The sequence below is a fragment of the Onychomys torridus genome, chromosome 5 (assembly GCF_903995425.1).
Source record: "Onychomys torridus chromosome 5, mOncTor1.1, whole genome shotgun sequence".
In the NCBI taxonomy this organism is placed as follows: Eukaryota; Metazoa; Chordata; class Mammalia; order Rodentia; family Cricetidae; genus Onychomys; species Onychomys torridus.
Window position 1 is genome coordinate 9,143,983 of NC_050447.1, and position 17,885 is coordinate 9,161,867.

The 17,885-nt window shown below is 40.1% G+C and overlaps 1 protein-coding gene across 6 annotated transcripts in view; it reads left to right on the top strand.

The window, feature by feature from the left end:
* The window catches only part of Inpp4b (inositol polyphosphate-4-phosphatase type II B), a 739,919-nt gene extending 723,026 nt beyond the window's left edge, over positions 1-16,893 (top strand). For 4 of the 6 annotated variants that reach the window (XM_036187402.1, XM_036187399.1, XM_036187400.1 and 1 more), the window contains one exon: positions 12,169-12,920. In XM_036187402.1, coding sequence (XP_036043295.1) covers positions 12,169-12,343 — 175 coding nt within the window. In that variant the 3' untranslated portion in view covers positions 12,344-12,920. Of the gene's footprint in view, positions 1-12,168; positions 12,921-13,571 lie in introns of those variants that run through there. The other 2 variants (XM_036187401.1, XM_036187404.1) reach the window with 2 other exon arrangements.
* Positions 16,894-17,885: the final 992 nt, after the last annotated feature.

The window sequence follows — 17,885 nt, forward strand, 5'->3', positions numbered from 1 at the left end:
TGTGCTTCTGTGTAATCCTCACAGGAATCCTGTGGGAGATGTGAATGTTCTCATTTTAAAGGGAAGAAGTTGAGACTTAAAGGAGTTAGCTAAGCAGAAACTGCTATTTTCTCTCATGTTCCCCCTTCCTACGTTTTTATATGCACTGTGCCCTGTTACCAAAGTCTGCTCCCATCCCTGGCTGCTGAGGAAAGACAGTAGGCTCGGTCGAATGACATGCACGGGCATCTGAGTGTATCTGGGAGTTTCATAAAGAGCCAAAGTGAGGCAGCCACATGGCTGGGCATCGTGCTCCCTCCAGGGAATTGAGGTAAGGATAGCCGTGCCTCATTACTTCCTGCTAAGGTTTATCAAGAGGGATAGACGTCTGAAAGTTTGGCTATTAATTGGGAGTATATCATTATAAACTTCAGGAGGTTAGTAATTAGAGGGTGACCCTACGATGGTTGACAATTGAAAATAATGTTAGCAGTATTTTAGTGACCACTCTTAGATCTGTTTCTTTGCATCAGTTAGAACTAAGGCATGTTGTTGGAGGTTTTTACAAATGAAATCATAATTACACAGTTACTAGACAGTATATATCTCTATGTATGTACCCTTTGCTTTTCAGAAGTACCTTATTTATTTTGTCCACTAAGGGGTAATGTATTTGGGGTTTTGTTTCTTTGTATGTGTGTGTGTTATGTGTTTGTGGTGTGTGTGTGTGTGTGTGTGTGTGTGTGTGTGTGTGTGCGCGCGCACACACGCGTGCACGCATGCTCACTCACGCAGGTGCAGGTGCAGGTGCATATGCCCATGCTCTCATGTTGGAAAGTCAGAGGAGACTACAGGGCAGAGTATAGAACTCGAACTCCCATGAGCCTTCGCAGTCCTCCCTGTGTCAGCCCCACCTGCACTGAGTACCGAGGTAATCGGCACATAAAGCCATGCCGTCTGCTTACAGAGTGCTAGGGAGCGGAACTCAAGCCATCACTCTTGGGCAGCAAACGCTTTCTCCACTGAGCTAGCTCCGGAGCCCATTTTTCTTTTTAATGTCTTTGTAATAAGTGGCAGTGGACATTTCAGCTCATCTCTGCCTAGAGGAGACAATCTCTGATTTTGTGCTCTGGTCCTGCCATGGATTTTGCCTGGCACTAGAGCTTGGCACTGTCTGCACCAGTCTTCAGTTTGACCTGCCTTTCCTATTTCCTGCCCTTGAGCATCTTCACCTCGGTGCATTCAAGTTCATCCTCACATACGCATCTTTGGAGAGCATCGCTGAGCTAGGTTTAGCCTCCCTTCCTCATTCCATAGCCTGTACTCTGGGTGCACTCCTTACCAGTTCACAAAATCCTCCTGGCACTGGCCTCTGTCCCCATGTCCTCTGCCAAGGTGGTGCTTTGAGTGTGCCTCTGGCCCTCCATTTCTCTCCCTCCCTTTTCTTCTCCTGTCCCCTCAGCATTCACACATCCTGTCACTGTGCACTGTCCTTCCCAGTGGACACTTGACATTTTCTCTGTCATGAAAGAAGGCAAATCTATTTAGCCCAGGCAAGACATACTTTCATACTGCTGACCATCCCTGGGGCACATGCTTTAAACTCTAGCCTCAAAGAACATGAGAAAGAAGGAAAAACCAAGAGCAAACCTCAAATGGATACATCAAATTCATTCCGCCATTCCTTACATACACCCAAAATAACCTGCACATTGCCCATTAGCTTTTTGTATACATAAAACTAAGCATAAATATTTTACCATAATGTTTCTCCTTCGTCCGTTACTCATTTATAGTATATCTCTCTGGACCTGATCCAAATGCTCTCCTTTCTAAAGTCCAAAGACCAAAACCAGTTATACTTAAAACTCCTGATGCCCCCTAATTCTGTTTCTTTTACAGTAAAATGAAAGTTTAGACTGTACATATGGTCCCTCCTGCCATGTGTTCACAAATGATAATTCTGCACATGTGAACTTTCTTTTTAAAACAATCTGTACACACCACCTGAAAGTATGACCACCAAGTGCTTACCACCCCCAAGAAGATATCATCACTTTCTATGTATTTTGTGAAACGAAAACATCAAATCAGAGCCAAAAGTGGTATCAAGGAGAAGTAAATTACTTTAGCTAATAGGTCAGTTTTAGTTCATTTTAATTCTCAAAATTGAGTCCAAGATAGATTTCAATGACAAGAACTACATTAGAGTCAAAATAGAAGGTCAAGCTGCTTGGAATTCTTCTAATTTTCCTTTGACCTGTTATATGTGGCAGGAATCTTAAAAGGTTCTTATTAATGAAACTCAAACCCGAGGCCAGTTATTGGGGTGATTGCTGGAAGATCAGAGAAGCAGAACAAGCCACAGTTTTCTCACCTCACCAGTTCCTCAGCTGGTCTTGTTTCCTCAAATTGCAAGCTTCTGAATCCTCATCCCAATGGCTCTCAGCTGAACTGTGCTCGAAAGCCTGAATGCTTAACCAGCCGAATTCTTTACTCACTACATGCTTTTTTCTCTCTAATTCCTGGTCCTCACGCCTTATATACTTTTCTCTTTCTGCCCCCACTCCTTGGGATTAAAGGTTGGGTTTCTGGGATTAAAGGCATGAGTCACCATGCTTAGCTGTTTCTAAAGTGGCCTTGAACTCAGAGATCTACCTGGCTCTACCTCCCAAGTGCTGGGATTAAAGGTATGTGCTACCACCGCCCAACTTCTGTTATGGCTTGCTCTGACCCATTTTCTAGCCACCATTTTTGGCTTTGTTCTAGTGGCTGTCTGTTCTCTGACCCCAGATATGTTTATTTCGGGAACACACAATATTTCAGGGAACACAATACCCACCACAGTTATATCTTGGTGAACTGTTCCTTGTGCTTTTAGGAAAGAAAATAGGATCTCTGGAACATTGCATCTGCCTACATCTAGGTGATCCCAGAAAACATGTCTACAGGGACCCCAGGGATGCAGATTATTTAAATAGGAGATGGGCTTCCAAGCCTCTACCATTGCTTGGTCATGGTCTGCAGATGATGTTTCCATTTTGGTCATGTGTAAGGAACAAATAAAGCATATAGAAGGAAAGATAGTTCTCTCATGGTAGAATGAGCTGAATACATCTTTCTCTGCTTCACACATTTCCTCTGCATTCCAAGAATGACAGATACACTGCCTAGCATATCTGGACTACTGTAGAAGTGAAATTGTGTCTTCCAAGTCACTTTCTTTGAAGATATAGAAATACTATTTTTACATGTATTTATTTTTAAGCATTCATCTGTGTGTGTGCATGCGCGCGCACGCACATGTATATGAACACATGTACACATACACCAACACACACACACACACACACACACACACACACACACACACACACACACAAGCCAAAACAGCGTAATGGATCTCCTAGAGTTAGAAATGCAGGAGGTTGTGAGCCATCTACCATGTGTTCTGAAATCAGGCTCAGGTCCTCTGCAAAAGCAGCAAGTGCTCTTAAGCCTGAGTCATCTCTCCAATCCTAGAACAGAACTGTTCTTAGAGTTCACATTGCTAACATTACATTCTAAACTCACATCTGGAATTACATTAGAAAGAAGAGATTTTACATGTGGCTGGTGACCCTATGGCTGACCATAAAGGCTTCCCTTACCTCTGGGTCAATAGAAATTACTTCTCCCTAGATATAATTTCATAAAATTACATACGCATTTAAATATCCACACAGTTGTTATACAGTTTCACTCTCTTAATGTTCTAACTAACTATAACCCAGAAGTTTGAAAAGTGTTGGAGGATCATTTGGCATCAAGTATATTTGGATGTGTGGTACAGATCTAGCATACTCATTGAGTCTGGCTGGAGTCATCTAGTCTCATGAATCTTGAGCTAACTTGAAAAAGAAAAAATATAAACATAGTCTCTTTACTTGAGACTATGTTATAAATAAAATATGGACAGAAAAATTATATCTTAAGGAGGCTTTCTTTTACTTGCTGAATAGAAGCCCAGGGGTAGCTTTATTTCCTCCAGTATTCAGTATTTAGATTCAAACTGAAGATTTCTTTTAAAGTCTTCTTTTAATGTGAGGGTATTTGGTTCTCTGATTGTTTGTAGCATTTCCAAAGCTATCATGGGTACCCATCATGCATCACATTTATTTTACACTAATGTGACTATTTAAATGCTTATACATTTTGAAACTAGGGGTTAAAAAATGGTTCTCTATAAGTATTGATTCATAAGTGACTATTGAGTCAAATAAAGTTATTTAAGATATTGGCTTTAAGATAATGGGTCATAATGTCAGGATGGTATTTCCACAGCTCCAAACGTAAAGCAGGTGATTAAATGTGAAATGGTCTCAGTTTGCTGGTCAGAAAGTTTTTGTTTTCAATTAGTTTTAATTTCTGTTTTTTCCTTTAGGGAGCCTGAAGTAGTATAGCAGCTGAAGAAATATAATATCAAGTAGCAAAACTATCAATGAATAATTATCTCCACAAGGCAAGCTAGGTATCTGAATTTTCAGCACAGAGTTCTGAATGATTTGAGAGAATACCGGTGGTGAGGGGTTAAGATCTCCACCTTCAGAATTGTAAAAAACAGGAACAAAGAAAATATTATCGAGTCACGTGTGCTAGGTTTTGTTTGAGGGATGATCTACTCTTGTAGACAGCAGTGCATTTAAAAGTGAGACATGTCCTTTACTCATTTCTGTTCTTAAGTGACTTTTGACAGGGATTTTAGAATTATTTTATAACCTTCATATTCAGTAACTGCTCTTAAATATCTGATCATGTTGCATTTCTGCTGGGGACACCACTGAGATTTGCACACAGTCACTGCTAGCTAACATTAATGGCACTGAATTGTCAGTGTGCCTTGAAAGGCAGCCACTAATTACTTACCGTAATTTCCTGATGAAACAATTTCTACTTTTATTGCTGAGAGCATCCTTTACATTTTGTACAAGAGAGTCCTTAAAAATCCATTAGTGTCCATGAAGAAATGTCCATTTGTGCTATTTTTGGCAGGAATAAAGGAGGTGGTTCCAAGACCACCTGTCTGCTCTGTTGCACATCACCACCTTTACACATCAAGCAGCTTCATGGCCAGACCACTTTGAATTCTAGCTGAGTAATATGATGATTATATGGGAGGCAATTTTAATGCATTACTCTAATCTCCAGAGATAGAAGTTAATAAGCAACAAATTAATTTGATTCTAAAATTGCCCTTCCAAAAACAAAACCCTTCGACTTAGTAATGTTGACTTGGAAAGCATTCAGACTGTAAAATATAAAGTGTTCCCTTGAGTTGGGGGGGGAGTACAATCTGATCTAAATTAACACTCTGAACTTGGAGTAAGGACCATTATTAGAAAATATTTTCTCATCCTTAGTTTTTTCATTTTCTTTTGGTCTGAGTGCTCTGTTCCTCAAGTAGTATCTATTTATAGGATCACATCAGTAGGAAAGAGGGCACTTCTGTACTTGATACTCATGAATTGTAGATAGCATTTGAACCCAAATTTGCAATTGGCATGTAACATGTGCACTGCAATAAATTGATAGATAGGTAGATACATGATTGATAGATGATGATGATAGTGATGATGAAGAGGAAGAAGGAAGAAAAAGAATGAAAGGAAGGGAGGAAAAGAGAAAAAAGAGAGGGGGATTTCAATACATGACTGTTCTTCTATGGAGTATTGAAGAAAAATGTCGAAGTTGCAGAGATAACCTTTACTTTAAAACTTGACAAGCCAGAAGGACATATTATAAGGATGATATTTACAATTACAATTATGTAGTATTTGCGTGGGGGAGATGGAAAAGAGTTAGCAGAATCTCTCATGCAATGGCACAAAGTCAGCAGGAGGCGAGTCAAGCAATGTTGCACAAAGGAAACAGGGACTCTGGAGAGCATCACAAAATGAGCACACTGTGGCTTTGGGACTAAGAACTCCAGTCTCTTCAAGCTCTAAAGCCAAAGTCCCAGGAACTGAAAACTTAGCTTCTTTGAGGCTCCAGCCCCAGGCCCAGACTGGCCCTGCCAAGTCCAATCCTGAGCAAGGACCAGAACTAGCTTCCTCTTTTTCCTTCTATCAGGGCCTGTGAGAAAGCCTTGGATTGGTCCAGCTCCTCCTATTTTATTTCTTAAGGCCAGATGAGTTACTGGTGCCTGAATGTTTAAAAAACTCCTAAGTTCCATGAACTTCACAACTAATGAAGGGACAATTGATACAGGTAATTTAGCAGAGCCCCTCATTTTCTGGAATAGAGGAAGTCCCATTCAGTAACATATAAGGGAGGTTGACATGAGCAATGAGTCCAAATGTTAAAGATGTCCATGTTATAGTTGTTCTTTTTTTATTTTTTTTTCTGTAAGTCTCATAGACGATCCCACTGTCAAGGGGTGGCTATCAGCCAAATGTCCAGTTGAGGCTTTTTCTCTGATCATTATAACAGGATGTAGCCAATGAGGAAATCAAGGAAGTTATCTTCATCCAGATCAAGTGGACACCTCCAGAACAGTCAATCAGCACTCTAGTTCATCTACTCAGAGGCACAGAGTTCTTTTGAACCATGATGAAGCATGCACCAGGGAGGGATTACCGTTCTGTAGCCAGGGCACCAGATTCACACTGCATACTGGGAAATGTCCATCAGTGGGGAAACCTGTGGGTGATTAGAAACTGGGAAACTTAAGAAATGAATTCACAATGTCTGAGAAACTATACTTTAGATTTCTCATAGACTCCAAAGCCATAGGCCATACATGTCATCCAGACAGAAGGACATATCTGTATTTACCCCCGCAACGACAAACAAATAAGAATGAATGATGATTTCCCCAGTTTAGCCAAAGAGAGCAGTGTAGTGCCTTTATATGAGAAACACACAAAGGACCAATTGCACTGGTCTGATATATTTAACTTTATATGATATTTTAATAGCCAGTTATTTTTAAATAAACCTTAATTTGATGTATATTATAGTCAATTTTATTTGTAATTGTTAATCTTAGACCTCATAAACTTTAATATCATATACATTATCTTTTAGCCTTATCCTCTATATGCCTACAGACCTTACTAGAACATTTATAACATAAATATACTTTAGTTTTTTATTTTATAAATATGGATAACTCAATCTTTAGAAATAAATCTTCACTTATTAAAATAATTTTTATCTTTTATCCCTATAAAAATTTTATATTTAATACCAAGAGATTTTATAATTATATAGACAAGTCTCCCTCCCCTTTTTATATAAAATTGGCCTAGAAGGCCTTATTGGAGCAAATGTCTTTTAGTGAGACTAAGACCCAGCAGAGCCCAACTTGGCTGCTTTTTAGTGGCAGTGGCTTTGAGATTTGCTGTCTAGCTCTCTTTGTTGGTGTGTTAGTGCTATATATCATACAAAAGTATCAAAACTAAAACAAATTACTAAAATGATAGCATCATATCTTTTAGGTTGAGGAAGCTGAACAAAGGTAGTTGCCAGAGGCGGTAGAGTTGTGTGTGTGTGTGTGTGTGTGTGTGTGTGTGTGTGTGTGTGTGTGTATGTGTGTGTTTGTGTGTGTGTGTTTGCTTTTTTTTTTTTTTCTTTTTAAGAAATGAAGAAAAGCCAGGCAGTGGTAGCACACACCTTTAATCCCAGTACTTGAGAGGCAGAGGCAGGTGAATCTCTGCAAGTTCTAGGCCAGCCTAGTCTACTACAGTGAGGACAGTGAGGGCCACACAGAGAAACCCATCTCAAAAACCAAGAAAACAAAAAACAAAACAAAAAAAAAGAATGAATGAAAGAAAGGAACAAAGGAATGAACAAAGCGTGGAAGAGAGTTAACATTGCAAGTCTCTCTAAGGAATGTTAACAGCTCAGGGCCAGCTTTTACTTTCATATTTATCTATTAGGCCGCTGTTTCTTCTCCTGTTTCCTGTCATTGTCGGAGGGTCGATCTGGCCCAGGAAAGGGGATAAAGATATACAGAGAAAATCCATGATTGAATATGAAATGGAGGGCCAAATTCCAGATGTCAGAGTCAGTTTCTCGGCTCAAACAGAAACAGGACAACCTGGCAGCACTGGTTGCTCTGCTTTACAAGCAGGGGCTCATTACCCTGGGAAACACCCAAATTTGAGCTGGTAAAAGCTGGTGTGATGAATGTAAGGAGTGAAAACAGAAAAGACATTTTGTGTGGGAATGTTCTAGACCCTCTGTCGTGGTGAAGTTGTCTGGCTCTGTCTCAGCCCCTCCCTTCAAGCACTTTTGCCCCACCAGCCCTGCTTGGGACCTAGCTTCCCTTAGCAGGCCTTCTGTGGGGAGGCAGGTCTCCCAGGGACCCATGGGTGGGCCACTCTGCCAAGGAGCCCAATGCTGTGCTGCTGCATGAGCAGGCTTCCGGTCTGCTCAGCTTCCATCACTGTGTTTTGATCACACTCCTCTGTTTTCATGCTGTAGTGGGAAAACTCCAGAAACATCAAGCAGGCTTATTTTTCCCCAAAATATCAGGGGGCTCAGGATCCAGCAGTTTACCCAAATGAAGGGTAGAAGGCTTTAATAGGAGCCCTAATAATCCTGTATGATAAAAGAGGAGAGAACTTACCTCAGCTAAATGAGACAGGGCCATTTCCGGTGATTTTAAAACTGTATCAACTGAAGCAGAAACATTCTCCTCTCCTGGAGGGAGGCACCATGGAGGGAAAGTAATCCAGAACTGACCCTGCTTTCTCATCCTTGGGACCTTTTATCTTTAAAAGCCTTCCCCACCCCATCTCAAGTCTGGGAGTCTGTTTTGTGGTATAGTGATCAGATTTACAGGACTATTGAATCATAACTGAATCAACCTTATGCTGTGGGTCTAAACAATCTCTAATCAAATTCTACTGTGCAAACTAATTATAGGAAACTCTTGTGGCCAGTGTAGGCGATATTTCATCTTTAAACATTTACCTACATATTTCTATGTCTTTCAGTTTAAGATCTGCTTCAGGGAACCAAGAGCAGAGTTTCAGAATGAAAGGAAAGAACCTCTCTAAGCACTGTAGCAATGCATTACAAAACAAAAAAAACAAACAAACAAATAACCAGAGAGAAAGAATGCAGAAGGAAAGGAAGTGTCTAAGACAGTGTCTTCTGCCTTCCTAATGCTGAGACCCTTAAATACAGTTCCTCATGTTGTGACCACAACCATAAAACTATTTTTGTTGCTACGTCACAACTGTAATTTTCTACTGTTATGAATCTTATTGTAAATATCTATGTTTTCCAATGGTCTTAGGCAGAGTTGTTCAACTCATAGAGGTCCTGACCCATAAATTGAGAACCACTGATCTAAAGGAAAAACTGTGCTCTTAAGGATTCTGCTATCCTGGAGCTGGAGAGATGGCTCAGAGGTTAAGAGCACTGGCTGCTCTTCCAGAGGTCCGGAGTTCACTTCCCAGCGACCACATGGTGGCTCACAACCCTCTGTAATGAGATCTGGTGCCCTCTTCTGGCGAGCAGGCATACATGCAGACAGAACACTGTATGCATGATAAATACATCTTCAGGGAGAGAGAGAGAGAGAGAGAGAGAGAGAGAGAGAGAGAGAGAGAGAGAGAGAGAGAGAGAGGGAAATCTGCTATCCCATGTTGTTGGTTTGGATGCCATTTTGACCCGGACCAGCAGGTCATTCTCCTCAGAGAACCAGGAGGTCAGAAGATAAGGAGAGAGAAGACAGAGAAGATAAAGTTGCAATCAGGAAGTCTCACTCAAGCTATGTCTTATGCCAAGTAAACTCTTAAGAAGTACAGCACCTTATACACTGTTTCATGGGGAGAAATGGGGCAGAGTAATTGCAATTCCTTATATAGCAGGACAAACTCAGCAGGTGGTAATCAAGCAATGTCCACAAAGGGAACACAGGGTACTCCAGAGCATCACAGATGAAGTACACAGCAGCCATGGGCCTAATAACTCCAGTCTCTTCAAAAGGAAAAGCCAAGTTCCCAGGAACTGCAACCTTGATTCCTTTGAGGCTCCAGCCCCAGCCTCAGACTGGCCTTACCAAGTCTAATCTGAGCAAGGACATAGAGCTAGGTTCTTTAGTCCTTTCATCAGGACCTTGAGAAAGCCCTGGATTGATGAACAACAGCACAGCAGGTAAGAGTGTTTGCTAGTGATTTCAGGGCTGACCACTCCATACAGGATTCATTTGGTGTGCTCTTCTTGGGGAAGACTATTTCTCCCACTCTCAGGCTTCCTGTAGTTCTTTCCCTGGGGTGAGGGTCCCATGAGCCTTCCCTAACATTATATAGACTGAGCATATTATCTATATAATTTACACACACACACACACACACACACACACACACACACACACACATGCACGTGTGTGTGTGTGTGTGTGTGTGTGTGTGTGTGTGTGTGTATAATAACAAAGTAATAAATACCATGAACTTGAGAGAGGACAAGCGAGAAAGTGCATGGGGTGGGTTGGCTGAAGGAAAGGGCAAAGAGGAATGGTAGAATTACATTGTGATTTCAAATTTTAAAAAGAAACAACAAAGAGCATTTGCTGCTCTTGCAAGAGACCTGGTTTTTGTTCCAGGCACTCACATGGTGCCTTATAGCCAACTGTAAGTACAGTTTGGCTGTAGTGAGCTCCAGGTTTGCACGTGATGCATGTACACACATGCAAACAAATACTAATGTACATAAAGTAAAAAGAGACAAATTTTTAAAAAGTAAAATTTGGGCTAGAGAATTGCCTCCAAGGTTGATTACTTGCCCGGAGGACCTGGGTTCAATTTCCAGAACCCACATCATGGCTTACTAATGTCTATAACTCCAGTTCCAGAGATCCAACACCTTTTTTCTTGCATCCACAGGTACCAGGTATGCAAATGATACACATATGTACATGCAGGAAAACATCTAAACACACAATATAAAAATATTTTTAAAAATTAAAACAAAAATGAAATAAAATCTAGTTCACCAGACATTTAGGGGAAAGTGGAACAATTAATCAAATTCTTGGAAACATGAATTATGCCAGTCCAAAATTATCTCCCTTTTGTTCAATGACTAATGTTTTTCAGATCATCTAGTTGTCTCTGGTTACAATGCTTAGGTCTTCATGGACAGGGAAACCAGGCACATGACCACTGACTCAGTGTTTTAAAATCACTCTGTGAGCTGATTATGATGGTTATCAAATATGACCACTGTGGTGTCAGAACCTGCTCAAAAAATCAGTATAGGAAATTTTCAGAGAATACACATGTTTAGAAAGGGGCCATGGATGAGGAACCTGTATACAGTCTACTTCCATACGATGAAAGCCTGTGACTATGACCAAATACAAGAGAAGCTAATAGAGGAAACTGCTTCCATCCCATTGACTATACTGAGATTTTGATTATGTGTTTTAGATTTGTCGTAATTAGAACTGCCTTTAGTAAAATATTTTTCTCTTGCATGGGACAAAAGTGATCTGAGAATCTTTTCTTTCCTGAAATAGAATTGCTATATGCCTGTTTTCAGTAAACAGGGTATAATGATAGCTTTGGTCCTGTCAATAAGATGAGCTGAAGACAAAATGATTTATGAACTGAGCTAACAAAGGGCTCTGCCTGGGATTTTCTTAAACTAATAATATGGCTGCCAAAGATGACATGCCAGGTGCTTCAGTCCTTTCAAAGACCAAACCATGTTGAGAAATCACTTTACAACTTTAAATACATTACACAGATACAATACCAGAAGACGGTGTATTTAATGTGACAAACATATCTGCTTGTCTCCCAAATCCTGTGTTTCATTCCGTCATGATTCCATTTCCCAATGACATATTTATCAGATCATTTTATTGAAGTGTTCCATCATTTAATTTTATTCATGTAGTCTTGTTTCCTGGTGCTATTGTGCCCACCAAGTTCCTCCGTCTACATGTAGCTCTGTCCTCTCTAAGTATCACTATGGTACTGTTTCCTCCAAAAGTCAAAGGGAATATCCTCTTAAAAAATGTTTGTCTATGTAGTACAGAGAAAAATTGTACAGATGCACGTGAGGCTACTTAGCATGAAAACTTGTGGTGCAGATGTACTGCATAATGGGTGTGTGTTCCAAAAGGTTCCGTTGGATGCTCTGCAAATGCTCTTCTATTCTCTTCTCTCCCTCCTTCCTCCTGTCAAACAGCAGGCAAACCCAGGGAGCCTTGAGTGAATCCGATGACCCTGAGACAGGCTGTCTAACTGATAACAAGCCGACTTCTCGACACTTCTACCCTGTCGCCTTGCTTCTCGTCAGCTCTCACCTGCTCGTTGTGTGGCTTATTTTAAGTCTTGCATTACTCTTAGCCAAATACCAATAAATTTTATGCTGTGTCCTTCTTTTCTACAAACGACAATGGACTTTAATTCTGGGGACAATGTTGTAATATTTCTACACTTTCAGATTCACAGAATTTAAACAACAACAACAACAACAAAAAGGAAATGTTTGAATTGTGGTTTTGTTTGTTTTTCCTAAATCCTAAAAGGCAAAAGTACTATGCATTAAGTGAATTATTTTGCTCTTTTGTTCACGGAAGTGTTTTCCCACTGTTAAGTAGGTAAAGATGTGTTTTAAAATTACTGTTTGGAACAAGACAAAAAATAGAATCCTGAAAGCTTGAAGTTCTGAACCTCCCCTTCCCATTTCATTTATTAGAGAAATTAGGACTGACATTGTGCACCAGTAAAACCCCGGAGACAATCTGGGAAGCAGGAGGTTACAGACTTTTCTTCCACTGTGCTAACATAGTTGCCATCAGCTGATAGAAATGTGTCCCTTTTCTCACTCTCTTCCTCCTGTCTCTTACTCATTGCTGCATTTAACCTTCTTGTGTCAAGTAACTTTATGGAAAGAATGGCTATTTATGTTTTGTAATTAAATTGACCTGTTTGTAACTATTGTTTGGGTTGATTTGGCTTTCAGACTACTTTTCTATTCTTTTTAACAAGGTCTCGTCTGTGTCTTGCTGCGCCATTTTTAGCACCGTGACTTTTGTACTGTGGCTGAGGAGCGCTCCTCTTTTGTGAAGCTGGCATTTGGAGCAGACTGCCGAGAAAGCCATCTGCTCTCTTCACTGCGTAGCTAAAACAACAAAGTCAAACAGGAACGGAACCTCCTTTTAAAAATCTATAGGGCCAGACTTAATAAATTAAATGCCTTATTCCTAGAGCTGCATCCTTAGGGCTACATGTAGATTTTAATGTGTTTTAAGGAACCGGTAGTTAATTTGTGGAAAAGTTATACAAAGGCAGATATATTTATGAAACTAAAGTATAGCTGTATTGTGGAGCAAATTATATTTAAATAGTTTATCAAAAGTTAAATATCTGTTAAGAAACTTAATCATATCTTTCCGAAGGCAATAATGGTATTGAGCCTGGCCTAGGATTTAATTTTGTAAGATGTATCATCACTTGTGGGGAAAACAATGTGGAGTTGAATCTTTGTTATTTTTACTTGGACTGTTGCTGCAACTCTGCATTGAACAAATAAAGCGTATTTATTTATTCTGTGTTTCATGAAGTTGTACTTTTTCCCTTCACCAGAGAAGGATGCCGCATAGAGAATGTACTGAAGAATATCAAATGCAGAAGGTATGCTTTCAACATGCTCCAGCTGATGGCTTTCCCCAAGTGCTACCGACCTCCAGAAGGCACTTATGGAAAAGCTGACACCTAAGTTTACCATCATGGAAACAAACAGGAACACAGACACACTGTGGAAGATGTCCACCTCTGCCTTTTTGTTTTATGTTGTTATGAGTTTGTGGGGTGAGGCGCTCATGTGTGTTGCTCACACCAAAACTAATATAATACTTCACTCCAAAAGTGACCCAGCACTGCTGTGTCCTGTCTATCTGCTCCCCCTTGTGTTACCTCTCACTGGTTGAGGTTAGTTCAGAAAATGCAATTATGTTTGAAGTGTATTTAAATAAACTATGTCCTGAGGAAACAAGGTTGTTCCCATGGTGCCAGAGGTGACTCAGAGAACATCACACTCCGTCTAAGCCGTAGAGAGGAGCTAGTAAAGGTACTGAGTTCACATGACGCTACTTCGGACTCTTGACTCCAGACAACCTCACATCCTCGCTTATTGGGCTTTATAAAACATGTATAGTAAATGCAATTAGGCAATGGTGACCCTCACCCTTGATTACTGACATAGTTTGCAGATATGTTTGCACACATCTTTGTCACCCAACTCAGATATGATTTCATCTTCTAAGCTGTACATGAAAGTGTGATTACAGCCAGGAGGTATAACACAAACTATGGATCTTTGAAGAAATCTAATATGGGTTGAGAAACCCACCTAGGGATAGAGCAGCATAGAACTGTGTCCTGAGAAAACACTTTAAGGAACTAGAATTGCAAAGAAAGTTAAGAGTAGTGTCTGCTGGTACCCAAAATGGAAATATCCAGCAGCTTGAATTTCATTTGGAAGAATTCACAGAAGTGAGAGACGTATCTATGAGGTATTCCCTGGCAGTCCTCTTAGTGTGTGAGTTTGCATCCTACCATAGGTCAATATATGTGGAGTGGAGAACCCTATAACATACATGAGCCATAAATAGTGAGACATTTACACAGTATTTTTCTGTTAATCGAGATTTCAAATTTGTCCTTATTGTAAAATACCACCATATATAAAATCACTAACATTCCAGATTAGTGGTTTCCTTAGAGGCTGACCACATGTGTAAGACCATCATTCAAAAAGTCTGTAAATTAAGGCCGGCCACTTAGATGACTGCAGAAGGGCAATTATGACCGTCCTTGCCATCTAACTCCTTCAAACTTCCTAACCTGTGACTTCTGTCTTCTGCAGATTGCTACACTATGTGTGACAATACATAGAGGAGAGTCAAATGGAAATTGGGTTTTATCATTGGAATTGATGCTTAGTAAAGTGATATGAAAAAAAAAACCCTACATTTTCCCCATTTTCACCTGTGGAAAGTGCTGTCCAAAACTGTGTCTCCTCTGAGGACACTAGAGTTTCCTCCCCAGACACCTCTTGGTTGTCACCTCATTCAAGGGGCTGTATTGTACGTCTTCACAGCTAATATGATAGTCGTTTGCCTAAGATGCTTGCTGTAAAGGAGTTTCAGGTAGATCTCTAGTCCCATGTTGAGTTTTTCAAAAGTCTGAGAACAGCCAATGACCCCCTGAGGCTTCTACTTGCAATTACTCATTTCTTAATTTAGCTAACGTCTGTGGCTCTTGGCAAAGTAGTTGCCAAACTATTTGTAGCCTTTAAAATGAAATGGAAAAGTTGTATCTAAACATGGAAATAATTATTCTAGTGTTCTGAGAGCTAGTCTCCATTTGGATGATTTAATGTAATCTGTTAATTGTTTGATTTTTAACTAGGTGGTAGGATTTGTGGTTATTCTCATTACTGTATTGAGTTTAAGATGAAAAGAGTTGTGATCACAGGGGGTTTGTTTCTAGCTCTGAGCTCTTCTTAGTGTCTTAAGTGGTGATATGCATCCCAGGACATCTTATATGATGTTTTTAGCTCATAAATATTTTATAAACAGTAATTGTTCATATATTTTTATAGATTAACCATCTTAACTCAAATGTGCTAAATATTTATTAACTGGAAAGCCAATAATAAGGTTTTCCAGTTTTATATGACATTTCATAGGATATTTTTTTCTTTGTCAACAAATGCTAATACAGAAACATGAAAGGTAGACCTGTTTATACTGTACATGCAAACGAATTCTTAGTTATTGACAACACTGCTATCATTTCCTGTGGGAATAGAGGATGAGTGGAGGATCTCACCAAGGAAATCCTCATTTCCTAGACATGATCACTCTTCTCCAAATGCACTCAGACAAGCACTTCATGACTTATCCTTACCAAGACCTTCAGAATCAGAGTCGCCCTTGTACAAACACAGGTGCTCCTGCAGTTCCATCAGCCGCTGTCAGCCTGTGCTATACATGTTTTCACTGAAAAGCTGTACCATGGGCATATCCAGGGAGAGCACATCGAGGCAAACAATTTATCAAGACAATGATGTTTCTAAACAATGGGGTCTTCTTTCCCACAAATAAGATTTTCTCCTACTCTCATCAAATGCAAGCATCAATTCTGGATTAACTATTTACAGAGCCCAAGCAGAAACATATTAAAAGTACAAAAAGACAAAGCCATGAGTATTACCCAAAGGTCCAAAACGTGTGCTCTGAACAGCTAAATGTGTACTTGAAATATCTGATTGAAACAGGGCCGTATTTAGGTACACCAGCTCACTCAATTCCCACCTCTGCTTTTCTTCCTAAATATTGCCTTGAATTTACCCACACACTGCTTAAAACATCTGGCTGCTAATATCTGGTTGGTCAGTCTGATAATGCAGCAGGGTCCTGGTAACTACATGATGTAGCTGATGAGTTATATAACATTAGGCCATGCCTCAGTCAGGGCCATGCTCCCTATGGCCACTAGCCACTCATAATACTAATGTTTCTGACCAACTGGGAAGCCTTGAAAGCTGGCATTGACTGGATGATACACCCACCCCTTTGGTGGTTTTCATAAAGTAGAACTCAGATGGTAAAAGGGGAAAAAATGAGTTTTTATTCTAATCTGATCAAATCCCTCCCTCTGTAAAGATATTATGCCAAGAGACATTCTCTCTGGTGTGTCAAAACTGGTGCTAGTTGACTCATGGGAAGTGATGGAGTTTTCAGGAATTGTACAAGCTGGTTGCTGCATAGTGCTTGGCTAACCATAAGATATGAACTGAGTTTATTAAAAGTAAAGATGACAGTCAAAGCTTATAACTTCCTGGCTTTTCTAAAACCAGATTTTTTTCTTTTTCTTTATTTTTTATTTAAATATTTTTCATTTTACATATCAACCACTGTTCCTCCCTTCTCCCTCCCCTTCTCTCATTTCCCCCACACACCCATCCCAACCCATCCACACCTTATAGGGGGTAAGGCTTCCTTGGGTAGTCAACACAGGCTGGCATATCAAATTGGAGCAGGACTGAGCCCCTCCCCCATGCATCAAGGCTGAGTAAGGCATCAAACCATAGGGAATGGGCTCTAAAAAGCCAGTTCATATACCCAGGATAAGTCCTGGTCTCCCTGCCACACAACTGTCACCCACATTCAGAGGGCCTTGTTTGGTCCCATGCAGGTTCCCCAGCTGTCAGTCCAGAGTCTGTGAGCTCCCACTAGAGCAGGTCAGCTGTCTCTGGTTTTTCCCATCATGGTCTTCACACCACCCCCAACCCCCCCCCCCCACCCCGCCACCCGTGCTCCAATGTAGTTGACTCTGATGGTTCTGCATTGTGCAAATGCTGTATTGATAGTATGCAACTGTGAATCTCCTGAATCCACATTTAAGAACACAATGTTGGTATCTTGAAATCAGCCACTGTGGAAACATTTACACCACAAAAACTGGCAAATGCTATAAACTAGAATATTTATAACATGAAAATACCAGTTGCTAAGCATTTATCAACCAGTACATGGCTCTGTGCCACTACAATTTTTTTCTCCCAAAAATAACAAATTATTGGAGCAAGGTTATGATTATTAAAAAGGTTTTGAATGAAAGTAGTCTTTAATCAGATTATTATAATTGTAATTTTATCCACTTTAAGGAAATCTACATGTCTATACAGTAGAGTGGAAAGATATTTTATTCATAATTGGTTATTTAATTAGAGAGATGAGTTTAAAAACTATCAATAATGTGCTGCAAGTGGCCCTTAGCAAGATAGCCTTATTGTAAATAATATATCAGGACTAAAGTCAGGAGAATGTTATGCTCATCATAATATCACTAAAGTTCACTCCATCTCAATTTCTAAACTGATGGTGATGG